The sequence below is a fragment of the Peromyscus maniculatus genome, chromosome 6, assembly GCF_049852395.1.
Source record: "Peromyscus maniculatus bairdii isolate BWxNUB_F1_BW_parent chromosome 6, HU_Pman_BW_mat_3.1, whole genome shotgun sequence".
Lineage (NCBI taxonomy): Eukaryota > Metazoa > Chordata > Mammalia > Rodentia > Cricetidae > Peromyscus > Peromyscus maniculatus.
This window is the reverse complement of record NC_134857.1, coordinates 85218313-85246071: the sequence shown is the minus strand read 5'-3', so window position 1 is coordinate 85246071 and position 27759 is coordinate 85218313. Positions and strand designations below refer to the sequence as shown.

The 27759-nt window shown below is 39.8% G+C and overlaps 1 protein-coding gene across 1 annotated transcript in view; it reads left to right on the top strand.

Moving 5' to 3' along the window:
- Positions 1–26054, top strand: part of Capza1 (capping actin protein of muscle Z-line subunit alpha 1) — a 38640-nt gene extending 12586 nt beyond the window's left edge. The window contains exons 2-10 of the mRNA XM_076574761.1: positions 5291–5354; positions 7349–7400; positions 9863–9926; positions 10673–10879; positions 16318–16397; positions 17105–17183; positions 20636–20707; positions 23487–23549; positions 23862–26054. Coding sequence (XP_076430876.1) covers positions 5291–5354; positions 7349–7400; positions 9863–9926; positions 10673–10879; positions 16318–16397; positions 17105–17183; positions 20636–20707; positions 23487–23549; positions 23862–24002 — 822 coding nt within the window. The 3' untranslated portion in view covers positions 24003–26054. The remainder of the gene's footprint in view (positions 1–5290; positions 5355–7348; positions 7401–9862; positions 9927–10672; positions 10880–16317; positions 16398–17104; positions 17184–20635; positions 20708–23486; positions 23550–23861) is intronic.
- Positions 26055–27759: the final 1705 nt, after the last annotated feature.

Sequence of the window (27759 nt, the reverse complement as noted above, 5' to 3'; positions counted from 1 at the left end):
ATTAAGTACTGTGTCTAACTATGTTTTATGTTAAATTGGATAGTTAAAATGGTCCTCAGTATGCACAGGAATTATACATACAAATGAAGAAACTAAATCCAAGCAATTGAATGGGAAAGATGTTCTGGGAAATAGTTTGATTCCCAGTAACTTCAAAGAAAAAGTAAAATTGGTTTTAGGGGAGGAGGTTGTACCTTTTCATTAAAATGTCATAAACACAGCATTTTTTCCCCTTGCAGTAAACTTTATGCTTAAGCATGCCATTTTTAGACAGCATGTTATTATAACATACAATGGTGACTCCTATTAAGAAAAAGTTATTTGGTACATGTTAAAACGGTAAGAAACTATGCAAGATTGTTGTGGTAAAGCAAAGATTATGTTCACCTCTTAATACAGTAAGGATTGCTGGGACAGATATAGCCAGTGGACAGAGATTTAGGTATCAGTAGATGGAAAATAATTAGAAAGAGAAGTCAAAGGCAAAGCAGTTCTTGCTGAAGGCAGGCCACGGTTGTATGCAGCGAGGCGGTAGAATGAAGTACTTCTTAGATACCAAAGGAGGGAAAAGTATTGCTGAACTCAACTTGTCAGGCCTGCATGCAAGTGCATGCAAGTGCCTTCTCCTCTTGAGCCATTTCTCTTGAAGATGATCTGCTTTTTATTTGTTGTTTTTGCATCTGGGTTTGAAGTATCTGGTATATCACCAGTAAACTGTCTAGAACGATAAGTTTAATAGATGTAAATTCCAAGCTGTTGTAGACAAATAAGTAAGGAAAGTAGGCAAATGGTTTTGTTTTAAAGTAGCAATTATATTTTAAAAGTTCTACCAATTCCAGCTGTCCTCATACACCCTTAATATTGAAAGTTTGCTAAAGTAAAATGCACAACACACATTAAGCCATGAAAACCCCTTATCAAACTTCTTCACTCTCTTTTGAACTTGACCTTGACATCTTCCAGGTCCTATCTACCTTGGGAGGTGGCAAGAGAGAACCAACTCCTAAGAGTTGTCCTCTGACCTCCACAAGGGTGCCTTAGTGTACACATGTGTACACACACACATATACTCACACTAAAAATATTTAATTTTTTTAAACGAGACCAAATTGAGGCAAATATAAAAAAATATATATATTTTATTTTTAAAAAATGCAAATGTTGCACCTGGTGATAGTGATGATGGTGATAGCAATGGTGAAAGCCTTTAATCCCAGCACTCCGCAGGCAGATCTATGTGAGTTCTGAGGATAGCCTGGTCTACAAAGCGAGTTCCAAGACTGCCAAAAGAAAAAAAAAAAAAACATGCTAATGATCTCAGAATTTAGGAGGCTGAGGCAAGAAGATCACCACCACATAAGGAGTTTAATTAAGGCTAGCCTTGGATACATAGTGAAGCCTTATCTCAAAAGAAAGAGAGAGAGAGAGAGAAAGAACAAAGTCCAGGCATCTTTAATCCTGGCATGGAGGAGGCAGAGACAGGTGGGGCCAGCCTGGTGTCCTACTGAGTGAGCTCTAGGTCAGCCAGAACTATATGGTGAGACCTCGTCTCAAAACAAAACAAAAAAGAGAACCCCACTAACAAAGTGATGTACACCTGCCAGTAATTCTTGTAGTTGGAAAGCTAAGGTCGCAGAATTGCTGAGATCAGTTGCCGAGTTCAGTAGGAGATAGGTGTTCTGTGCTTGTGTTTATCCCATCCTGAATGTCTTCAAATGGGAAAATCTCCCTTACGGAACAACATTGAATTCTGTGCAGAAAGAACTTTCTATCAGGATAGGAGTAAAGTGTATTCTTTTCAAGAAACAAATCCAACTATTTATCCTTTATTTCTGGAAAGGAGTAGAATAAAAGCATTTATGGCATTGTGTTCGAGTAAAAAATCAATTTAACACTTGAAAGGCTGTGTGTTCTTGATGGTCTCAAATGCATGGAGGTTGCTTTTTCCCAGCACTTGAACCAGAATTCATTTCTGCTACTTATGTTCTTCTCTCACTGTTGCGTACTTGAGCTCTTCTCTTTAGAGAACAGAAGAGAACTTTGGGTTTACTTTTCTCTTTCAATTTCATCTCATTTGAGCCTAAATTGTCAAGCATACAACCCTCTATAGATAGGAAAGGAATAGGTGAGCTCTTGGTCTATTAAAGTCCTTCCTTGCTGCCGACAGCATTTTGACAGTGCCTCATTTCATTCCTTTACCTTCCTTGACCTTTTTGTTTGAGATTTGTTTGTTTTTATTTTATTTGTTTTGTTTGTTTTTCAAGATACGATTTATTTATGTAGCCCTGACTGTCCTGGAACTAGCTCTGAGTGTTGGGATTAAAGGCCTGTGCCGCCACTACTGGCTGGAAAATGTGTTATCAGCATATACTTACTTTTAGAATTTAAGCACTTTGCCTGACTGAGGGGAGTTTCACATTTCTGTGGTGTCATAAGAAACACTGGCAGAACATGACCATGACCACTCGGCTCCTTTGCCACAAATAAAGCCTGGTGGCCCACAGCCTTAATACAAGCATTCAGTAGACAAAGGCAGGTGGATCTCTGAGTTTGAAGCCAGCTTGGTCTAGTTCCAGGAGAATCAGGACTACATAGAGAAACCCTCTCTCAAAAAGCCAAAAAAAGAAAACATTTCATTGTTCAAAGAGATATACTAATTTCTTAACTTATTGATACCAAAAGCCAACTGTTGTTCTATATATAAAGGAAAATATACATTAGAAAATCATATTTCAACATTTAATCTTTTGGGTTTTTTTTTTTTTTTTTTTTTTTTTAGGCCAGCCTGGTCTACAGAGTGAGCCAGAGCTGTGTAGAGAGACCCTGTCTCCAAAAAAAAAAAAAAAAGTGCTTGCACCCTGATCAGAAGCAGCAAGTCTAGCCTTGCCCTTAAAAGAACTAGAGACAGGCTATAGGTAAAATGAACAGGAAAGCTGAATGGAGCACCAAACAAGAATAGTTACATAAAAGGAAATTACTAAAAATCAGGACAGTGAAAACTTGGGAAAGTCAAAATAATTATCTGAACAGCAAATTGGGCATAGCTGAAGAGGATGTTAGTGAATTGAAAAATGGAACTGCCCAAAGCATAAAGGAAAGTTAAATATAGAAGAAGAAATGAGATACAGGGTAGATTCTAACATTCTAGCATTCATTTATAGTAACTGATCATGAGGGGAGACTGGCTATGAAGGACAGAAGAGGGAGGCCACAATGAGTAATAGAAGAAAATTTCTCCATAATGCTTTGGGCCTCTAATACAGAGCTGAGTAGTACAAATGATAGGAGTCAACTCTGTCCAGACTTTAAAATCAGTGACAGTGCTAATTTTCCTCATTATGTGGGTTGCTTTAGAATTCTAACCAGTTATCAGGTCAAGGAAACTTTCTCTGTTACTTCCAAACCCAGTAATTTGTTGGATTCTAAGATATTAAGTGTTGAGTTTTATCATTTGTTTTCCAATAAGATTTGGGTGATCATATGACTTTGCTCCTTTTAATTTGTAAGTCACATCATTGGTACTAAACCTTGCATTTAGGTAATTGCTATTTTGTAAGCCATTGTTTCCTGTCCCGACTTCCTGGTCCCAAATAACCGACTCAGAGGCTGAATATGAATTATAAATGCTTGGCCAATAGCTCAAGCTTGTTACTAGCTAACTCTTACACTTACATTAACTCATATTTGTATTTATGCTTTACCACGTGGCTCACGGCTTGTTACCTCATTTTTTATACATTCTGCTTGCTTGGCGGCTGGTTGATGTCTCTCTGACACCACCCTCTCCGCCCCTCACCCCCAGCATTTTCAGTTTGGTTTTCCCACCTAGCCTTATTCTGCCTTGCTATATGCCAATCAGCTTTTTTATTAACCAATGAAAGTAATACATATACACAGCATACAGAAGGATTATTCCACAGCACTATTTGATATTGATATTTACTTTGTTTGGAATATTTAGTTTTGCTTAAAATGTTTATGAGCGATTATAACTTGATTTATTTGTGATTGTTTTATGTTTTGACCAAAGCTGACTATTCAGTTTTTAAAACAAAAATTCAAGGGGTTGGAGATATGGCCCAGTGGTTAAGATTGTTTACTGTTCTTGCAGAAGACCCACTTGGGTTCATTTCCCCAGGTCCCATAAGGGTATTCACAACCACCTATGAGATCTGTTGTTCTCTTCTGGACTCCTCAGCCTCCTGCATACATGTGATGCACATAAACTCTCTTTCTTTCTCTCATACTCATACACACACACACACACACACACACGTTTTTTTTTTTTTAAATTCAAAATGACTGTTAGCACATATATTTAAAAATATACCTATATTGATAGAAACAGCTTTGGGATTTTTTTGTAGAAAGAAAATCTAAAGGCCTCTAAACAGTAACGCTTTAAATAAATTTATTTCAAGAGGTATTCTAGGCAAGGAAAGTAGCCCAGTTGGTAGAGTATTTGCTTAGTGTGCATAAAGCCCTGAGTTACATCTCAGCACCACATAGAACTGGCTGTGTACACCTATAATCCTAGTACAGGGAGGGATAGGCAAGAGCAGCTATTTAGCAAGTTTGAGCCATCCTGAGCTACAAGGTATCTTGTTGCAAAAACAAGCAGCTGGAGAGACGGTTCAGCAGGGAAGTCTTTGCGTTCTTGCAGAGGGTCAGAGATGCATTGCTAGTTATAAGTGACTTACATTTGCCTCTAGTTCCAGCTCTGGTGATGCCCTCTTCTGGCTTCTGTATACCACTAGAACCTACAGGCATATATGCAGACACATGCATATATTAATAAATCTTTAAAACAAACTATCACTGGGGCTGGAAAGATGGATCCGTGGTTAAGAGCACTGACTGCTCTTCCAGAGGACTGGGATTTGATTCCCAGGACCCACATGCCATCTCATAGCTGTCTGTAACTCCAGTTCTAGGGGATATGATATCTTATTCTGGCCTCTGTGGGCACTGCATGTGTGTGATGCATAAACACACGTGCAGGCAAAATACCCATGCACATAAAATGAAAATGAAGGGGATTTTTTTTATTTGAAATCACAAAATTTTTATGATTTGCATTTACATGTTTGTTTGTTTGTTTTGTTGGGCTTCTTTTTCGGGAGTTAGGGGGAGAGAGGTAGATACAGTCTCACTTTATCACCCGACTGACCTCAAACACAAGATCTTCCTAGTAGTGCCTCTTAAGTGCTAGGATTAGACAATGCCCAGCTATACCCAGCTGTTTGTTTCTCTTCACAGTACACTTAATATAAATTTTATTCCTCTTTAGGTACGCATAGCTGCTAAATTCATCACCCATGCACCCCCTGGGGAGTTTAATGAAGTATTCAATGGTAAGTAAAGATTAATATTGAGCTGTTCTAAGTCTTCCTTAATTATTGTTATTATTTAGCTTTCCCCCTTTTTTTCTTTCTTTTTAAAGTTTTATTCCATATACTTATTTGGGAAGGGGGCAACTTGTGAGAGTCGGTTCTTCTACCACATGGGTCCTGGGAACTGAATTCAGGTCTTCAAGCCTAGAAGGAAGCTCTTTACTTCTGAGGCATGTCACCAGCCCTTTCTCTTTTTAAATATTGGTCTTTTGTGGCCCAGGCTGGCCTTGAACTCTTGAATGCTGGAACATGGGCGTCCATCAATATGCCTAGCTGTGAGTGCTTGATGTCTGCTGATTCATAATGACCCGTTAGAACTTTGCTAAAGAAATCAACATTTAGAAACATTGAAATAATTTGTTCAAGGCTACTCAGCTTGCTAAATGTAAAAGTTAGGATTCAGCTTTAGGTTTGAATCAAATACTTAGTTTTGCCTAGTCCATTGATTAGGATCCCACTCTCAAGTAAGGAAAGACTCAAGGTAGCTGGCTGGAATAGTGGCTCACACCTGCAGTCCCAGCACTAGGGAGGCAGAAAGGAGGAGGGTTGCTGCAAGTTCCAGTACAGCCTGGACCAAAGACTGTCTCAAAACTAAAAAGTAGCTTCATGTTTAGAAAGAATGGCAGTAAACTGGCTTTTTAATTCTTTTACTTTTTGATGCCTCCTATGTCTTTAGTTTTATCGTGATAACTAAAAGCTTCTGTTCTCACTGCCTTTCTCAGGAAGTCCCATACTAAAGGACATTTCCCAGGACTAATGAGGCTGAACTGAATCTATCTGAAGTCATTAAAATTTCAGATTTAGCCAGGCAGTGGTGGCACATTTTAATCCCAACACTTAGGAGGCAGAAGCAGGCCATCTCTGAGTTCAAGGCCAGCCTGGTCTACAGAGCAAGTTCTACTATGGCCAGGGCTACAGAGAGAAACCCTGTCTCAAATAAATAAATAAATAAATAAATAAATAAATAAATAAATAAATAAATAAATAAATAAATAAATAAATAAATGATTCAGATTTAGACAGAAATGGTGGCCCATGCTTGTAAGCGCAGTACCCAAGAGGCTGAAGCAGGAGAATTACTCTAGTTTCAGGCTAGCCTAAGGTACAGAATGAGCCTTTGTTTCAAAAACAAAAACTAGAAAAATTATTAAATAAATGTACAGATTCACCTTCGTCATCCCCTCAAGATTTTCATCTATTAGATATTAGGTGAGTGTGGTGGTGCATACCTGTAATCCCAGCACTTGGGATGCTGAGCCAGGACGATTACAAATTCAGGGAAACCTGGACTACATAGTGAGACCCGGTCTCAAAAACCAAACTCAAACCATAAAAAGAGGTCTTAGTTTTCTATGGTTCATCTATACTAGGTATGGTGGCACATATCTGTAATCCCAGGACTTGGGAGGTGGAGGCAGGATAATCAAGAGTTCAAAGTCTCAGCTTTAGGCAACATGCTAAGTTTAAGGTCAGCTCAGCCTACAGCAGACTCAGTCTCAAATAAATAAACAAAAATCCTAAGGTTCTGGGATGTAGCTCAGTTGGTAGAGGGCTTACTTAGCATGCACAAAACTCTAGGTTTATTCCCTACCACAGCATAAATTGGGCATGGTGATCAGAAGTTCAAGTTTATCAGCAGCTGCTACGTAGTGAGGGAGTTTGAAGCCAACCTGAGTTTGTGATCCTATCAAGAGAGAAGGAAGGGGAATGGGGGGGGCGGGGATATGAATAAACTCCTTGACAGTTTTTGTTGGATTATAATAGCACACATAATTCTATAGGAACCTGTGGACATTAGTGTCCATTACTCATCAGCATGTTTAGAATTTCCATACATGGAGTATACCTGAAGACTCATCTTGCAAGCCCTGAATTTTAAAAATATATTCTAGAAATGGACTAACATTTCTTGAGTTTGTTCTCTACTCAGTGTATTTCAATGCTTTCTTCCTTAGATGTCCGACTACTACTTAATAATGACAATCTCCTCAGGGAAGGGGCAGCACAGTAAGTACCCCCTAAGCCCATGGTTGGGAGTACCGCTCAGTAACAGAGAGCTTGACCAGGCTGTGTGTGTGAGGTGCTCAGTGCAGTTCAGCACTGCACACTGACAATCCCATTCATTCCACTTACATGTTCTGTCATTGGATAAACTGTGGTGACGGTAAACTGGGACAGTGAGAACCTAGTTTAGACACTTCACACTAAAGCAGTTAGTTAGTCTTTGTGTTAGTGACTTCAAAAAGAATTTGTTTGTTTGTTTGCTTGTTTTAGCTAACTGTTTTATTAGTCCATAGTCCATGGCCCTATTGATTCTGGCCCAGGGTTAGATAGAGCATCATGGTGTCACAAACATGTGATAGAGATTTCTTACTTAATGGCAAACAGAAAGCACAGACAAGGCAAGGCTTGGGACAAGATACAGCCCCAAAGACTTGCCTCCAGTGACCCATCTTTTTCAGCTAGAGCTTGCCTCCATACATTTCTAGAACCTCCTAAAATCATTACAGCTGGGGACCAGACCTTCCAAACCAAGCCAAGACAGTCTCTTTCACTATAGAAAACTGTTTTAAGAGCTGTTACCTAGGAAACAATTGAGGACTGTTTTGGTAATGTTTCATAGTCAAACCATAAGTTTTGTTTACTTTTATTCTTCTCTTTTTAAAATTTATTTTTGGTAGAAGAAACAGAGCAAGTTTTAGACAAACAAGATAAGTGAGATGTTGCCACACACAAGAAAATAGTATTTTCAAGTCCTCTTTGTCGTCAAAAGCGTAGTGGTGGTGCTTACTTGGTTTGGGGTTTTTGTCTTGCTTGTTGATTCTTCTTCTAGAATCAGATATAAACAGTGTGGCTTTCAAGGGCCCATGTTATCTGGCTTTTGCTCTGTTCCTCCCAAAGTTCCTTTTCAGTTACTGTCTACCCAACTGGCCCAAAGTCTGTTTGTTAAGAGGAAACCTGAATTGGATATTGCTGGAGAGAAGTGGACTGGGGGAAGGCAAGAAAGAACATGTCAATGCAAAACACATAACTATCATAACGTTATTTTGGTGTGCTGTTAAATTGATTTGACTTTGTTACCTAGTAAACAATCATCTGCCCTGTCCATGCTGCTTTTAGGACTAGATTCTGTTGATCTAGGTTTTCTAGACCATCACTGTAATTCTCATAATGACTGATACCCTAGATACAATTTACTTAGGAAACTGAGGCACACATTGAAGATAACTCTATATATCACTTGACAGATTACCCCTGATACTAGGGTGGAATGCCACTCCAAAGTGCTTCAAGGCAACCCTGGTAGTGCAAGCCTATAATCTCAGACTTTGGTTGGTGAAAACCAGAGGATTGACGTGTTCAATGCTAGCCTGGGCTACAGACTGAAACTCTAACTCAGTGTTTCTCAGCCTTCCTAATGTTTCGACCCTTTAATACAGTTCCTTACGTTATGGTGACCCCCAACCATAAACTTATTTTCATTGCTACTTCATAACTGTAATTTCGCTACTGTTATGAATCATAATATAAATATCTGCATATGCAGATGGTCTTAGGTGACCCCAGTGAGAAGGTCATCCGTCCCCCACCCCCTTCCAAAGGGTTCCTGACCCATAGGTTGAAAAATACTTCCCTGATTTCTAATTAGGACTGGTTATGTTGACATGTAGTTCAGATGCTTCTGCGGTTTTAATTACAATGACAGACATTAAAGGTGTGTGTGTGTGGGTGTTCAAATTCTTAGAGATTTCAGGTTTTGGGAGAACTTACTTGTTAAAGAAGAATTTTCCTGTGCCCAAACAATCTGATTTTTTTTTTTTTTTTTCTTATGGGGATACAAAGCTCACTTTACTTCTGGAATGACATGCTCCAATCTCTTGGTCACACTCTTCCTGGTGCCTAGTACATGCTGTTTCAGCAGTCCTCACCATCATTATTGCTTCCTTTATAAACTGAAGGAGGCTTTATTATAGCTGGGTATAAAATATACATAGATAATGCATTAGATCAGCCTAGGATTTACCTTCTTCCCTATATTTTGGCACCAATGCTTCTAACCATAGCACCATTCCCTGATAGTGCCTAGCACTTCTGGTGTAAGTAGGATGTTATAGGTCTCACTGAAGAGTGAAGTTTATTTTGAGTGAAATGACATTGTTAAGAGTGTTAAGCAGAGAATGACATGGTAAGACTTAAGGTTTAGAATAATCACCAGCTATGTATTCTGATGTAAGGGGCAAAGGCTGAATGACGACAAGACAACAGTTGAGAGACATATCATTTAGAGTAGACGCAGTGGGCATGGGGAGTCAGATTTCAATTACTTACCATAGAACCGGTGGGTTGGATGTGAAGTATCAGAGAAAGAAAAGCTAAGGATGATTCCAAAGTTTTTTGATTAAGTAGCTGGTAAAATGGAGATATTATTTACTTTTTCAATTCTTCTTCTTCTTTTTTTTTTTAAATAGTGCATTTGCCCAGTATAACATGGATCAGTTCACACCTGTGAAGATAGAAGGCTATGATGACCAGGTAATAACTGCTAGTTAGATAGTTAGTCTGTTAGATAATTAGATAGTCTGTGCTTGGCAGGTGATAGAGATGTAGACGCCATCAGCAGATAGTAAATTGGGTGCCAAATATATTTATGTCTTGTGTTTTAAAATAGTCTATATATTAGGAAATTCTTCCTCTTTCTGGTACTATTAGGTGGGTTTTTTAATAGAAAAAAAAATGTCATTGACTTGATATGGAGCTCAGTCATAAGCTGTGCATTTGCAACTCCTGGGTTCCAGAGAGGTACAAAGGAAGAATCTAACAAAAATGCCAGGAGACATTAAATTTGGACTAATTTCAGTTACTCAAGGAATTTACTAGTTAGGAGATAGAGGTGAGAAAAAGATTTCATTTAGTACATTTTTGAACTATGTAGCTGGATTACTTAAATGCTCACAATAATACAATGGCCCTGAAAAGTTTCATATAGTATGTGAAAATGAATACATGAAAGTTGGTATTATAGCTAGGAATAAATGCACACATGGATATTACATTAGATAGAAATCAAAAAATATAGGGAAGAGAAAAGTTTGTCCATAAATGGAGTATTTTTGTGAGAATAAAGATGATACTTGGTTTAAAAGTCAATATGGAAAAGAAAAGAAATGAAAAGTTAACTGTCCTAGGATATTTATTATTATTCCTTTTTTGCAAAACATGACAAGAATTGTCTTTTTTTTTTTATAGAGTTAATCATATTTGTAATTCTTCTCTGGAAGGTCTTAATTACAGAGCACGGTGACCTCGGTAACAGCAGATTTTTAGATCCAAGAAACAAAATTTCCTTTAAGTTTGATCATTTACGGAAAGAAGCAAGTGACCCTCAGCCAGAAGATGTGGACGGAGGCTTGAAGTCTTGGAGAGAATCCTGTGACAGTGCTTTAAGGGCCTATGTGAAAGACCATTATTCCAACGGCTTCTGTACTGTTAAGTATCCACCTGTTCCTCCCCAACTGTTGGGACTCATTTTCTCACCTTACCTTATCCTTTTGAAGCTTTGGCCACCAGACCTCACTTCTTTTCTCTTGGTTATGGTAACTTCCCTAAATCATTTCTAAAGGAATATATGTATATGAAAAATTCTTTTTTAGACTTACTTTTATTGTTTTTAATTATATATAAATGAGGGCAGGGGTTGCATGTGAGTACAGGTGCCCTTGGAAGCCAGAGGTAATTGACCCCCTGAAGATGCAGTTACGAGTGTTTGTGAACCATCTGATGTGGATACTGGAGACTGAACCCAGGTCCTCTACTAAAGTAGTACAAGCTCTTAATTACTGAGCCATTTCTCCAGCCGTAGAAAATTAAAAAATAAAAATAAAAATCTCAGTACATAATAATTTAAAATATCCGTATTTTATATTTCTTTTATTTACTCACAAGAAATCACCTATACTCATCAAAAAGTTTTTAAAACCAGGTTTGATACATGTAATCGCACAACATTTGGAAAGTAGAAGCAAAGGCATCAAGAGTTCAACTCACTGTGCAGAGAGCTGGACTGAGAGATCTGCTGAGAGTAACAAGTGTGTGAGGTTTATAGTTACTTACATCATGCTTAGCTTTAATGTTCTAACCTTTTCTTTTTTTTTTTTTTTTTTTTTTTAGTAGACTGAACTGAGGGACTGGCACATGCTAGGCAAGCATTCTGCCACTTACTGTATCCCCAGTCCTCATTACAGTTTTTGTTTTGAGACAGGGTCTCACTAAGTTGCCCAGGCTATCCTTGAAACTTATTCTATAGTCCCAGCTGACATCGAATCTTTAGTCTTTTCTGTCTCAGATGCCCAAGCTGGGAATCCAGGCTTGCCCCAGGCCTGCCTGCATTTTAACCTTTTAGATGACAAAGTTGTAAATGTTTATAGTATGTAAAACATGATGTTTTGAAATATATACATTGTGGTACAACTAAGTTGAGTGTAGAAAGTGGGAATATATTAGCTTTCATACTTTTCCCCTTGTTTTTGTTTTTGTTTTAAATAGGGCCTTACTCTGTAGCCTAATCTGGCCTTGAACTTGAGGTGATCCTCCTGCCTCAGATTTCTATGTGCTGTTATTACAAGCTTGAACCACCACACCTGGGTGTGTGTGTGTGTGTGTGTGTGTGTGTGTGTGTGTGTGTGTGTGTGTAAACACAATCTACTCTCAGCAGTCTTCAAATACACAGTATGTAGTTACTAGTTAGACTTTTAAACATGTTGAGTTTGCCCGGCAGTAGTGGTACAATCCTTAAATTCCAGCACTCAGGAGGCAGAAGCAGGCGAATCTCTGTGAATTCAAGGCCAGCCTGGGCTACAGAGCGAGTTCCAGGAAAAAACAAAATAATGAGTTTAATAGGAATATAGTTAGTTAAGAGCACTTTGAAGCCTGACTAGTTACTTAGCTAGTTGTGACCTTAGGTATAAATTACCTAACATCTCTGTGCCTCGATTTCCTCATTTGTATAATAAGACATAATGTTGTTGTGAGGATTCACTATGTTAATGGAAGATCTTATGTAGATGTAACCAACTGTCTTATTAAATAAGAAACACAGAACCAATGTAAAAGAGAAAGCCGAGAGGTCAGAGCTCAGAGCCAAAATCTTACCTTCCTCCTGCGAGCTCCTAGCTTCCTGAAAGAGACCTATTTCCTGTCTGTCCGTCTTTTCATAGTTTTTTGTTCTGCCTTCTCATTGGTTGTAAACCCAAACACGTGACTGCCTCATCACTGTCTATATGTACAGCCCCCCAGGTCTTAAAGGCATATGTCTCCAATGCTGGCTGTATCCCTGAACACACAGAGATCTATGGGATTAAAGGCGTGCGCCACCACCGCCACGCTCTTCCTATGGCTCTAATAGCTCTGACCCCCGGGCAACTTTATTTATTAACATACAATTAAAATCACATTTCAGTACAATTAGAATACCACCACAATCTTAGGACAGTGTCTGGTACAATGTGAGCTATACATGAGTGGAAGATGCCATTATTCTTACATAGTTGGTCTTTTCTAAATAATAGAGGAAACACATCATTGTAGCTACCTACAGTAGATTTCTTTTTCAAACATTTTTCAGGTAAAGAATATATTCTGTCTTAGAAATCAGCTATTTAAAGATACTTGCAATTGCAATTTACCACTTATTTCCATTCAAAGTTTATCCACTTTTTTATTTGTTTGTTTTTGAGACAGGGTCTCACTATGTAGCCTTGGCTGGACTAGAACTTACTATGTAGGCCAGACCGACCTCAAATTCAGAGATCTTGCCTGCATCTGTCTCCCAAGTACTGGGATTAAAGGCCTGTACCACCCTGCCTGACCATTTACATTTTAATCTGGAGAGCTCAATGCCAAAGAACCCTACTGAGACCTTTTTTTTTTTTTTTTTTTTTTTTTTTCTTTGAGATATTATATGAGCACCAGAAGATGATAGAATTGTCCTGGTGCTGCCTGCAGTATCCTAGTAACCTGCATCCTTAGCATCCTTAGATGCCCCTAATTTCATCTTACCCTGTCATGTTTTCTGTACAGTGTGTTCCAGACATTTTCTATTGTCAGATGAGCATCTAACTACTACATCTAATTAGCATTAAGACTGACTGAAGTTTTATTTCTTGTTTCTCCATACTCAGAAGTCTTATTCTTCCTTCTATTATACTTGACTCTGAGGCAAAAAGATTCTTATTCTTGATTTTATACTATCCTATGTCTTCAGGATGGCTGTATGTACTTTGTTTTTTTCTTCTGGTGTAGTCCTCCATTACCTAGGTATATAGTCTTGGTTTTATTTTTGAGACAGTCTCATGTAAGCTTTCTTCCATCCATCTGTCTCTACTTCCCAGGCGGTGGGATCACAAGCATGTGCCACCATGCCTGAAGTTAGAAAGTCTTAACTCTTTAAAGGGAGGTAAAGCTATCTCAACCACAGTAATTCCTGTAAATTGCTTGTTTCTTTAACTTCCTCTTTGTACCTCCTGTTTCTTCCTCCTCTCTGCTTTTTCCTTCCCCCAGGCCTGCACTCTGTTCCCCAGGAAACCCAGGGCTGTTTTCCCTGTTTGTGTATTTACTCATTAGCAGTGCAGGTCTGAACCTTTGACTCTGCACTGTCTTTGCCATTTTATACAAACTGCTCTGAGCAGACTGAGCCAGCCAACTCATTCCTTCTTTTCTATATGGATGCCATTTCACACTGAGCCCAACTGCCTGCTCTAGAAATGATTTGTTGCTAAGTGGCTTTGCCAACAGCCATTAATTGCAGTTACTCTATAGCTGTTGCTTTCTTTCCCCCCATATTTTGCATTTAGGCACTCTCCAAAGTTATATTTCTCTGTCCTGGAGGTTTATAGTCTAACCAGGTATCGGGGCTCATGCCTGTAATTCCAGCAGTTGGGAGCTTGATAAAAAGAGGATTGAGTAGGTCTGAGGCCCATCTTGGGCTACATACTGAGTTCCAGGCCAGCCCGAGTAACAGACTATGAGGCACTGTTTCACAATAAAACCAAGACAACAAAAACAGCAAAGAGTTTATAGTGCAGTTAAAATAGGCAACGGCTTGAGTGTGGGACTCACACCTAGAATCTCAGCACTTGAGGTGCTGAGGCAGGAAGATTGGCAGCCTGGACTACAGAGTGAGACCCTGTCTCAAACAAATAGGAAAATACACTACAAATGCATTTGAGACTCTAAAGTACTGATTGTTTTCTTGCTTTCTTTGGTGATTGCATTTCCATTCACATCCCCACCACTTCCACTCCAAGAGTTGATATTTCTAAATGCTAGTTAGACCTCTCATCTGGGTTTCCCAATCTGCTGATGGCAGGCAGCACATTGGTCCACATCATTCAGGTTTAGAAATACTTAGACTTCTTTTTCACTTTGCCCTTTGATTACAACATACAGCTAGACTTCTGTTTTAGTTAGGGTTACCGCTGCTATGATGAAACACCGTGACTAAAAGCAGTTTAGTAGGAAAGGTTATGTTTGGCTTGTGCTTCTACATCATAGTCCGTCACTGAAGGAAGTCAGGGTAGGGACTCTCTGCAGGGCAAGAACCTGAAGGCAGGAGCTGATGCAGAGGCCATGGAGGGGTGCTACTTATTGGCTTGCTCCCCATGGCTTGCTCAGCCTGTTTTCTTATAAAACCCAGACCACCTGCTCAGGGATGGTACCACCCACAATGGGTAGGGCACTCCCCATCAATCACTAATTAAGAAAATGCCCTACACGCTTGCCTACAGCTGGGTGTAGTGGAAAATTTCTCAGTCCTACCTAGCCCCACGGCCAGTCAAATCTCTCCCACCTGAGCTCCCATAGCAGCTTATAAAATAATCACTCAGAGGCATATATTAATTACAAACATATAGCCCTATGGCTCAGGCTTCTTGCTGGCAAGCTCTTTCATCTTAAATCTTTGTATTGACACGTTATCTTTGTATTGACACATGGTCGTGGCGTTAACAAGTCTGCTGGCATGTTATTTCTTGGGCTATGGGCTGACATCTCTCCCAACTCCACCCTTCTTCTCTCTGTATCTCTGCTTGGATTTCCCACTTGGCTGTAAGCTTTCTTGCCATAGGCCAAAACAGCTTTATTTATTATCCAATGGGAGCCACACATATTCACAGCATCCAGAAAGACATCTTACAGCAGCCGGATCTTATGGAGACATTTTCTTTCTTGAGGTTCTCGCCTCACAGATGACTTTAGCATGTGTCAAGTTGACATAAAACTAGCCAGTGCAACCTCTGACTGTACTTTTGCATTCTGGGTAATACTCCTCCTTTCCGTTCTCATTCACAACACCCTAGACTATTGTCTAGGTTAATTTGTGGCCTCCTAACTGACCTCAAGCTTTTTTTCCATTTTATCTTCTGTATCAGTATTGATATTTCTCCCAAAATATTGGTTCTGGTCTTGTTTTGTTGTCTCTTGTATGAAGAAAACAGTCTAAACCTTTTACCTGCTAGTTAATCGATTTCTTTCTGTTTTGTCTCCCACTAGTACATCTCACACAACTCCACTAACCTGGCAGGACCAGTTGCCAGTTAGCACGTCCTTGGTTTCCTGGCTGAACTCTTTCTTGACTTGTCTTTAGCCTCATTCTCTGCCTTTCAGAAATGCACATTATTTTGTGAGGTCCATCCTAAATGGCACCTCATTTACAGTAAGATAAGCCAGAAGTAGTAGCCTCCTAGGGTTTACTGTAGCACTGTTTCTGCTGGAATGTAACCCATCTGATTTGTGTTCATATCTCAGGAAGGCCTGTGTTATAAGCATGTTCTGACTCTTTGCCCCCTTCAAGGATTTCAATTTAGAATACTGCTTTTGTACAAATATGTTTTTCATGTTTAACTGTTTTTTTTTTTTTTTCCTACAATAGGTTTACGCTAAGACTATAGATGGGCAACAGACCATTATTGCATGTATTGAAAGCCACCAGTTTCAGCCCAAAAATTTCTGGTAAGACATAGATGTTCTCTTCTATTTGTGTCTAATTTATATTAGAAAGAAATCAGTGACTGAGGTTTTGTTTTCAAACTGTCTTGGGATGGATTATTTGATTTAGAGACTTTAGTTCTCCATCTATAAAATGAAAGACTTAGACCTTGTTTAGATTCCTTCTGTTTCTAAGACTTTTTTTTCCTTTTTTCTTTTCTTTTGTGTGTGTGTGGGGTGGGGTTGGTGGTGTCGTGTCCCCCCCCCCCAAGACATGGTTTCTCCGTGTAACAGTCCTGGCTGCATTTCTAAGACTTTTATAATTATATTTTTTGAAAAATATTATTTGTTATACCAAGTGAGAATATGTGATTTACAAAGTATTCAGTTGAAAGTCTTTGGTTTTCCTTGGGTTGAGGTTGTCCATACCTGGGACTGATTGTACAACTTAGTGCTCCTAAGCAGCCTCTCCTGACTTGAGAAGAACCTTTTATGACTAGAACAGGTGTTTTTGCCTCAGAGGGAACAAAGGAAAAATGAAGTTCAAATCCCTTAGGAATAGCTTATTTGTGATCAGCCTTTTGGATCCAAACTTATATATTGACAATCTTGAGTTTATTATATTGAAAATGTCTCCCAACCACCACCATTGCAAGCTTCTGTGACAGACACCTCTTTCTTGTGCCTGCTGCTAATTCTGCAGCATCACATGCATATGTGTGTTTTAATAGGAATGGTCGTTGGAGATCAGAGTGGAAGTTCACAATCACACCACCGACGGCCCAGGTGGTTGGAGTGCTCAAGATTCAGGTAAGAGTGCGATGCGTTTATAGATGATGGTTAAAATACAGGGAGCATTTGCTTTCCGTTCTAGAAATAAAGACTAACAGAGCACTTCCATACTGTGAGCAAGACCCAGTGCCACACAGAGAGGAGGGAGAAGGGGACTTGAGTATACATTGATGCAAAAAGGAGGGCAGTAGCAGTGAATGGAAGCAGAAGCCTCCTTTCCCGGAGTTACCTGAGAAGAGAGCTGTTCTGGGTTGATGAAGGATGATTATAGAGCACATACTACAGGTTATTTTTTCTTTCAAGGACAACGAGATCTTTAGGAATAATCAAACTGATTTGAGGAAAGAATAAAGCAAGCGAGTATTAAGAAGATAGGAGTTGGGTACCAAGCATGGTGGCACAAACTTAATCCTGGGGGGGGGGGGGGTAAGTGAGTTTGAGACCAGCCTGGTCTACATAGTGAGTTCTAGGATATCCAGGGCTATGTAAAGAGACCATGCCTTTTTTTCCCCCCAGTTAAAAAGAAGAGTTTTATTGTTGTTGGGGGTTTTTTGTTTGTTTGTTTTGTGTGTATGTGGTTTTTTAACAGAAAAGTAAGTTTTTTGTTTTGCTTGGTTTTTTGACAGAAAAGTAGGTTTTTGGTTTGGTTTGGTTTGGTTTTTTTGAGATGGTTTCTCAAAAAACCCTGACCTAGCTGTCCTGGAATTTGCTCTCTAGACCAGGCTGGCCTTAAATAAAATTAAATTTAAACTAAAGCAGAGGGATTCTAAAGAACATCCAGGTATTATCATCTCATGGAATATCAGTAGTCAAGTAGAACAGATTTTTTTTTTCGAAACAGGGTTTCTCTGTGTAGCTTTGCGCCTTTCCTGGAACTCACTTGGTAGCCCAGGCTGGCCTTGAACTCACAGAGATCCGCCTGCCTCTGCCTCCCAAGTGCTGGGATTAAAGGCGTGCGCCACCACCGCCCGGCTAGAACAGATTTTTAATGCTGATGTCAGGACAGAGGAAGCTGAATGGTAGCTGTTAGCTCGTTTGCTATCTGCCTGGCTTATCCTGGTATCTTTGAAGAGATTTGACACTTATTCAGGTGCTTTATTTTCAGTCTAGCTAACTGAGGTCAGATTAAATAGTTCTGGTAAATTAAATGACCAGTATCTAATCATATCTTTAATGTATTGCGTTGCCTTTAATAAAAAGTAAGAGTTGCGTTTTCAAAGTATGACTTAATCAAAAGAATACCTGGGGGACAGGGACATGGCTTAGTGGTAGAGGGCTAACCTAACATACACAAGTGCAGGGTCCGTCCCAGCACCAAAACAGGAGCAGATTAAAGCTACTACATACATTCAGGTGTTGTCCGCATCCATCTTTACTCCATGTATGTTATTATCTACTTCTTTCCCATCCTGGCCTCAGGAACATACTCCCGCTCAGGCAGACAGGATAGAAACGATGAGTCTTTGATCTGAGAACACTTTTAGTGAACGAGCTAATAGAGAAACAGGAGCCTGTACCCTAGAGGAAGAACAGTACTGGGCATGTTCTCTTTTGTCTCCCAGAGGTTGGTGCCCACAGCTGTAACTAGCTCAGCAGTGTACTTGCAAAGCTTCTTTCCTTTAGTTTCACTAGTCCCTTGCTAGTGCTTCCTAAGTAAGATACCTCACAAATAAGCTCCTTCCCTCACATCTTTTTCCTGGGGTCTCCTTCATGGAGAGCCCAACTGAAAATAACAAAACTATCTTTCTGGTTTTGACAACTAAACCCATAATGTGGCCTAACACTCTAGACTTCTTATAACTGTCTTTAATCAGGTAAATTGTGATACATTTATGTAAATAGATTTTTTTTCAGACAGAAATAGTTATTTGTGCTTATCTTTTCCAGTGCAAACCTATAGTTAGAACATACAGAGTGACAATTCCTGACAAAATTTTCTATCGGTGTTTATATTTGCCTTTTTGTTTATTGTCTTTTTGAGATAGGGTCTCAAGTAGCACCCAGGCTGGCCTTGAGCTTGCGCCTATATAGCTTAAGATAACTGTGAATTGATCCTCTTGCCTCATCCTCTTGGACTGTGGGCATTGGCCACTAAGCAGGGCTTATTTGTATGCTTGTGATGAAACCCAGGGTGCTAAAAAAGCTCTCTCTACCACTAAGCAAAATTCCCAGCCCTGAGTTTTGGGGTGGTTTTGGTTTTAAGACAGGTTCTCTTGTATTCCTCTTCTGACCTAGAGCCTTGAATACCTGATCCTCCTGCTTCCACTTCCAAATGCTGAGATAACAGGCCTGTACCACCACATGGCTTGTTTTTCTAATTTTGAGACAGAGTGTTGCATACACCCAATCTCCTGCCTTGTCCTCCCAAGTTCTAGGAGCTGGGCCTACAATTTACTTACTTTTTAGTAGTCAGAATAAGAACTAACAAGATAGTCAGCAGATAAATGTATCTGCTCTCAAGGCTGATGGCCTGAGTTTAACACCCAGTTCCCAGATGGTAGAAAGGAGAACTGACTCCTGCAAGCTGTCTTTTGACCTCCACACATGAACACATATACACTCAAAAAATGATTTGATTTAAAATAAAATAAAAGTCATATGTTGAGCATTATTTGGAAAAGTTATCTAGATACTCTCACTCTTTATATTTTTCATTAGCCAATTTGTTATTCTGTAGGCAAAAGTGTAATTCTGAGAAGTAACAATTTCTGAAGACTTAAATTAATAGCAGGCACATTGAAGTTTATATTAGTCAACAGGACTTTGTTGTGTTTTGGTTTTCTTTCATTAGTAACTGGATTGTGGAGATGGTTCTGTTTTAGAGCAAGTAGAATTTAAGTTGAATTTCTTTTTGGTTTTTTGAAACAGTTTCTCTGTGTAGCTTTGCGCCTTTCCTGGAACTCACTATGTTGCCCAGGCTGGCCTCAAACTCACAGAGATCCACCTGCCTCTGCCTCCCAAGTGCTGGGACTAAAGGTGTGCGCCACCACTGCCCAGCTCCATGTAGTTCTTAAGAAGCATAACATTATGGCCTAGGCCTATAATCCTATCTATTCAGGAGAGTGAGACTTTGTCAAAAGAAATTAAAAATAAAAACTGTGATAAATGTTCAAACTAGTTACATATTTTTTGTTGTTGTTTTGGGGTTTTATTTTTGGGAAGTAGAATTTCACTCTGTAGCCCATGCTGACCTTGAATTCACTGTAGAATGTTAGTTGTGTTTGTATCATAATGTGTAGCCCAGTGCCTATAATAGAGCAAGCTTGTCTGTTAAACTTAGTAATCCGTTTTTCTCTTCAAAAGAGAGATTTCTTCAATTTGTTATGTGAACTTTCATACCATTGTGAATTGTCATTGATCATATTGTTTGTTCCGAGTTGGTAAAAATGGCTTCAAACATGGACCATTCCCTTAGCAGTACATTTCTGCATGAACTATGCATAACCCTTCTCAAATATTATCTCTCACAGGTTCATTATTATGAAGATGGCAATGTTCAGTTGGTCAGTCATAAAGATGTGCAAGATTCAGTAACTGTTTCTGTGAGTATGCAGTGTGGGATATCAGCCTTGCTTGTCTTTTTTAGAAAATTAGCTTTGCCCCTAACAGACAACTGTCAGATTTGAACAGTTTCCTTCAGTGCCTCTTATGACCAAGGGTCTGTTTTGGTTAAAGTCTTTCACTAGAGATAATTGTCATGTCTTAAAAGAACTTTGTTTTCTTTATTGTTGTTTTTTTTTTTTGGGGGGGGGGGCGTTGTTTGAGACAGGTTCTTGTATATCCTAGTTTGTCTCTGAACTTGCTTTGTAGCCATTGATGACCTTAGCTCCTAGTCTTCCTGCCTCTACCTCTCCTTTGCTCAGATTATAGGCATACACCACTATGCCCATTGTGCAGTACTAGGAATGGAACCCAGGGCCTTATGGGATCTTATGTAGCCAAGGCTGACCTTGCGTTCCTAACCTTCCTACCTCCACCTCCTAAATTCTGGAATTTCAGGTATGCACCACTATGCCCAGCTTTGAGACATGTGTTTTCTGCTCTTTCTTCTATTTTCAAAGCAGGGTTTCTCTGTGTGGCCCTGGCTTTCCTGGAACTAGCTCTGTAGACCAGGCTGGCCTCAAACTTAACAGAGGTCCACCTGTTCATGCCTCCTGAATGCTGGGATTAAAGGTGTGCGCCTCCACTGAGGGGCAACTCTTTCTCTTTCTTAATTGTAAGATTTGCTCTAGGACAGAAATGCCTCCAATTGGTAAATGTTAGGTGAATGAAGAGTTTGTCATGAATCCTATAAGACTATATTCATATAATTAGGAAACATATTTAGTATTAAGGCAGAAAGTATTGTGTTCTAAATACTCTGAAAGGAGAGACAGATGGTGTTCTTTAATTCTTCCTTTCATGGTATCATTACTTCCTTTTATTCTTAAAAGTAATTTCCCAAAGAGCTTTTATTTATGTGTTATTTATCAATGTTTACATTATTAAAAAATAAAACTGCTCAGCATGGCAGGGTATACCTGTAATCTTCATACTCAAAGACTGAGGCAGAAAGATTGTTCAGTACCAGTGTAGACTACAATGTGAGATATTGTCTCTGATAAAATAATTTTTAAAATGAAAATTGAATGTTAAATATTTAATTAAAAATAATGAAATTAGGTGTGGTGGCACAGTTCCATAATCCCAGCATTTAGGAAGTGGAATCAGGCTAGCCTTGATGCCTTGGCAATAGGTTACCTTGTCTCAAAACATTGTAACAGGCTACCCTCAACTATAGAAGAACTTCAAGGTCAGCCTTGGCAACTTAGTGAGAATCTCTCAAAATAAAATTTGAATTTGAGGCCAACTCAAGATATGTGAGACTCTCTCAAACAAAAGAAAAAGCCATACCTGTACCTGTAAGCCTAGCTACTCAAAAAGCTAAAGCAGGAAGACTGAAAAGTTCAAGGCCAGGGCTGGATAGGTAGTTCAATGGTTAGGGTCCCTGTAATTCCAGCTCCAAGGGACCCAAAACCCTCTTCAGGATTCTGCAGAAACCTGCACTCAAACATGTATAAGCCCACATACAGATGCACACATACACATAATTACAAATAAAACAAGTCTTCGGAAAAAATAAGTTCATGGCCTGCCTCAGCTGCATAGCAGTTTGCTATGAGATCCTGTCCTAACCGTTTTTAAAGGACTTGTGAGGGGAGATGCTGTCAGGAGAGATGGCTTTTACAAAGGATCAAAGTTTAGTTCCCAGCATCCATAGTAGTGGTTTGCATCCACCTGTAACTCCAGCTCCAAAGTTCCTTTCCTTTGGCCTCTGAGGGCAAATGTGCGCACACACATGCACATAAATAAAAAAGTTGATCTAAAAGGGGACTGAGAAACTGAGTCTGGTGGTAATACCTGTAATGCTAGTATTTGAGAGACAGAGTCAGGAGCATCCGGAATTAAGGTCATCCTTGGCTACATAGCAAGTTCAGTGCCAAGCTGCAATACATGAGACCTTGTGTCAAAAAAAGACAAAACATCCCAGTGCTGGTGGCACACGCATTTAATCCTAGCACTTGGGAGTCAAAGGGAGGTGGATCTCTGAGTTCAAGGCCAGCCTGGTCTACAGAGTGAGTTCCAGGACAGCCAGGGCTACACAGAGAAACCCTGTCTGGGGTGGGGGTGAAGGGGGATAGACAATACAGAGGAAAGAAGGCTGAGGATCTAGCTTAGCAGTAGAGCATTTGTGTAATATACGTAAGGTCCCAGGTTCAATCCCCAATACTGCACATGCAACAGACATGCACACAATTTCAAGACAGGATGTTATGTTTGGGGAATAATTAATGGTAGAATGGAGAGAACATTGATTCTTCTGGCAAAGTCCTAGATTTAGGTCCCATCTTTTTTTTTTTCTTATTATTGATACATTTATTTAATTTATTTGAGAGTGGTGCACACATGCCATTTGTGCAGAGGTCAACCTAGGAAGTCAGATTTTTTTCTGCCGCTGTGCCGGTTCCAGTTGTTGAACTCAGGTGTCAGGCTTGATTTGAGGGCGAGCATCTTTACCTGCTGAGCTCTCCTACCAGTCCTTATATCCTTTCTTTATTATTCATAAGCTGTATAATTTTGGTCAGGTCACTTAAATGACCGTGCTGATAATAGCATACCCACTTGACAGTGTTGTCTTGGGATTAAGAAGAGACAGTGTGCACATGAGCACTGAATAAACTAGGATCACTGTACAAGTGTCAGTTCGTGGGGTGGGCTTTTCAGTGTCCTTTCATTGCTTACACATTTCTAAAATATTATTTTCCTCTTTTATTTCATTAGAATGAAGCCCAAACTGCCAAGGAGTTTATTAAAATCATAGAGAGTGCAGAAAATGAGTATCAGGTAAGAAAATTTGGAAGTAATTTTTCTGTGATTTTGTTTAGTCCTTTGTGTCCTTTAACATAAGAGCATACACTGTTGAGCATTGCTAAGTGTGAGACTCCACAGACCCTGCAGTTTGGCATTCTGTTCATACTAGGAGACTGCAGCCATGTCTCAGGAACACAGATGAGTTTGATTTGCTTTTAAGATTGGAAAGGAACTCAACATATCTGTTGTCCTGTGTCCTGTCTAGCGTGTCCTTTGTCTGATTACCTTCCTGTTCACAAACAGCTCTTTCTATTCAAACAACTCATCATCAATTATCTATTGCAGACAGCAATAAGTGAAAACTACCAAACAATGTCAGACACCACGTTCAAGGCCTTGCGCCGGCAGCTTCCAGTTACCCGCACCAAAATCGACTGGAACAAGATACTCAGTTACAAGATTGGCAAAGAAATGCAGAATGCTTAAGGGCCAACTGTAGGAGTCTCCAGTACAAGGAAAGAGAAGGATTCAACGTGGTGGGGTCAATGATAAATAAGTGATTTATAAACAAACAAGAGTGATATTTTGCTAGTTAACAAAGTTAACAGATCTTCTAGCCTCATGGAATACTGTTGAACCTACAGCACTGTCTTGATTCTTTTGTGTGTGTGTTCTCTGCCTTGTAATTTTCTGTTATCACTATATCTACTTGTAAATCTTTTTTTTTTTTAAATCTGCTGCATTTAATGTCAAAGAGATCTATCCTGAAGTCATTTTACTGTTGAGAAAATTTCGTAGCCATGATGTCCTATGACTGGTTTTTACAGAGTGTTTGTTCAGTACTTTTTACTCCATGCTTTAAAACATTTCCAGTACTTCAGTGGCTTTTACCGATCCACCAATTGCTAAAGAGGCCATGCTACAAACTGTAGCTAAGTGGATGACACACTCCTTCTCTGACTGCTTTGATCGTTAATAGCATCTGACAATTGTAGTTTTCATACATTTGGATTGAGGCTTTTTGGGTCCATGTTGGAAGGCAAAGGAAGTTTCCTGAAAATTCCATGGCAGCAGCTTCTCTGGGAACTTGTTTTTAAATCCAAAGACTTGAACCACATCCCCTGCACATGAACATTTATTTCCATTCTCTTGTCTCCTCCCATATATTTCCATTGTAGCCATAAATGTCTGCAGGAAGTGCAGCTTAGAAAAAGCATTGGGGTAAACCAGGGTTGTCAATCACATGGGCCTGTTTTCTTCAATGGAAGGAAATGAATGATGTCTGGTCACCTGGAATGCTGGAATGACAGGATCAAACAACCTGGTGATCCTTTGCTGTTCTATTAGGAGCCAGCCTCCAGCTGAATCCACCCCCTCCACCCACAACTTTCTGAGCATTGTTTATGCCCTAATGCTGGACTTTGTCTCTCACTAAATAGAACTTATGCCTATTATGTATCCTTCCTCTCTAGACCCTAGCCCTAAATTCTGTTTGTCCGTCAATAGTACTCATTCTTACTGTAAAGGTCACAGGTGCTTTACTATTTGGCAAGGGAATTTCGATGTAGCTAGCCCTGAAGCTTTGTTTTGAGAACTGTCATTTGGAGACTTTCCCCCCAAAGTTCTATTGTATTTAAATGTGTGGAAAAGCTAAAACACAGGATCAGATCCTGGCTGTCTTGACCCATCCAGTCTGAGCAAGTCCGGCCGCAGTGAGTGTTGTACTGTCTCTCCCCGGCCCACTCCTGCCGGTGCTGTCCTGTAGGAGTGCCTCAACAGATGGCAGCATTTTTAGAAGAGTTTGCCCATTTGTATTTCTGTTTAAGATTCCAGAACTGGTGACGACATACTGTGGATGTAGTAGAGGATAAAACTTGAAAAACACGGGTGTTGAAGGAATAATAGGTATCTGTGTTTCACTGCTATCTGCAAGATTGTTGTATAAGCAGAAAAACCAAACAGCTGCGTCACTCACAAAGCTGGAATAATCGAGGTGAAAAGGAGAACTCCTAGGCAGTGTCTTCCTGTCATAACCTGGTATTTTAGAGAATGCTAATGCTCTTTCTAAACAAGATGTAAAACCCATTCCAAGTTTCTCTTTCTCCCTCATCTTGCCTGCCTAGAACTCATCTGTAACTGTGATATAGCTATCTTCCCAGGTATGTTGGCAGGTATGTGTGATCTCAGAGCACACAGGTAATGTGCTATGACCTATGACAACTGGTAATGGTGGATTCATTTACATTGTTTACATTTCTATGACCAGGCCTTAGGGGAAGGTCAGTTTTTTAAAAAACCAAGTAGTGTCTTCCTACCTGTCCCCAAATACAAGTCAGAACAGAAGGTGTTTGCTTCAGCGCTGTTTTTGCTTAGTAATACAGTCAGGCAGGAGTTTGTTCGCAATGAAAGCTGTGTAAGCATTTTTGTTGATTTCAAATAAAATATATTTGTATTATTTGTCATTCATACTATCCATCCATACCACACTGTCTTCTGTGTCAGGTAGTCCAATAGAAATACACCTGTTTTATTCTAAAATTGTGTCTGTCCTTTCTGTCCTTCTGTCAGCCTTTGTTCTCAAGGTGAGACATTCAACTATAACCATTTAATTTGTTGAATCTTCAGGGTTTCTGAAATTGTGCCCTACTTTCCACTACTGTGGACTCAGTAAACATGCAAAGACTTGTAAAGGACAGCTCCTTTTTAGGTGTGAATAATGTCTCTGAGGCTGAGGCAGGAGGACTGCTGTGAGTTTGAAGCCAGACGGGGCTACATAGTTTCAGGTCAGTCTAAACTGCAGTGTGAGGCCATTTCCAAGAAAAAAAAAAGGTGGGGGTGGGGGGTGGAGGGGAGCTAGAGAGATGACTCAGCTGTCAAGAGTGAACACTACTCTTCTCGCAGAAGACGGTTTTGTTTCCAGCACCCATGTCAGGCGGCACACAGCCACCTGGAACTCCAGTTCTAGGGGCTCCAGCACCTCTTCTCACCTCTGGGCAATTGCACACATGTGTGTACACACAAACACATACAAAGATATTTTTAAAAATAACCACTAGGGAACCCGGGCGTGGTGATGCACACTTTTGATCCCAGCATTTGGGAAGCAGAGACAGGCGGATTTCAAAGAAAGGCTGGTCTAAGATTGAGTTCCAGGACAGCCAGGACTACACAGAGAAATCCTGTCTCAAAAAAAGAAAAGAAAAACCACAAATAAAAATAAATACTAGGAGTTTTATTAAAAAAACAAAATTTAAATCTTACCACTCTCCACCCAAAAGCTGCCAGTGACTCAAAGATTTTGTTGGGGATTTTCACTAGTGTCCAAAAGAATCTGGTTATGAAAGACAGGGCCTAAGTGTGATTGTAGTCACTAGGCAGGAGGTAAATCTGGAAGGATTCCCACAGCTTAAACCTGAGTACTATTTCACATTGGCTTACCTTAGTGTATTCCTCTCCTCCACGTCTGGCTTAGCTACTGGTAATCTATGGGAGAGGTTTTTAATCTTGGTTCATATTCACAGCGAGTTCCTGTGCTTTATCCTCCTGCACCAACTGAGATTCCTTCCTTTTGTGTGTGTGGGGTGGGGGGCATTTAAATGTGTTCCATTCCTGTAAACATGCAAATATTCTTGACTAACTTGTTACCTGTGTCAGCCTTTCCCAAGTTCTAGCCATTGATTTCCTTATTCCAGGAAGATTTTAAAAACAGTTGTTGAGAGTTGGCAAGGTGGTAAGGGTCCTTGCCATTAAGTTTGTGGCCTGAGTTTGTTCCCAGGACCCACATGATTGAAGAAAAGAACCAACTCCCAAAAGTTGTCCTCTGACCTCCATACTTGTACAGTTCTGGTTTACTTGTATAAACTAGAAGTCGCCACCTTGCCAGGTCCTCAGAAAATCTGACTTCCCCAACAGAGTAGTTGCTTCATTTTATCAAGCTGTAGAAATCAGCCTGTGCTGTCCTAGACAGAGCACAGGGTTTCCGTGAAACCTCTTGTATTTGGGACTCTAGGTACACTGTTGAACATTGTTTCTCGGTCATCTGAACCTCTGGTTGTCCCTCTGTTCCTTGCCCAATTCTAGCGCCTTGTCTGTTTTATAATCTGAACTGTTGGTGCTAGACTTACTTATTTGTGGGATATTTGACTCATCCTCTCCAAATTAAGACAGATTTATACATCTGAATGCCATCTTATAATTTGCAGATGGGGCCTCGTTTTGTGTTTTAGAGAGGGTCTTGCTGTGT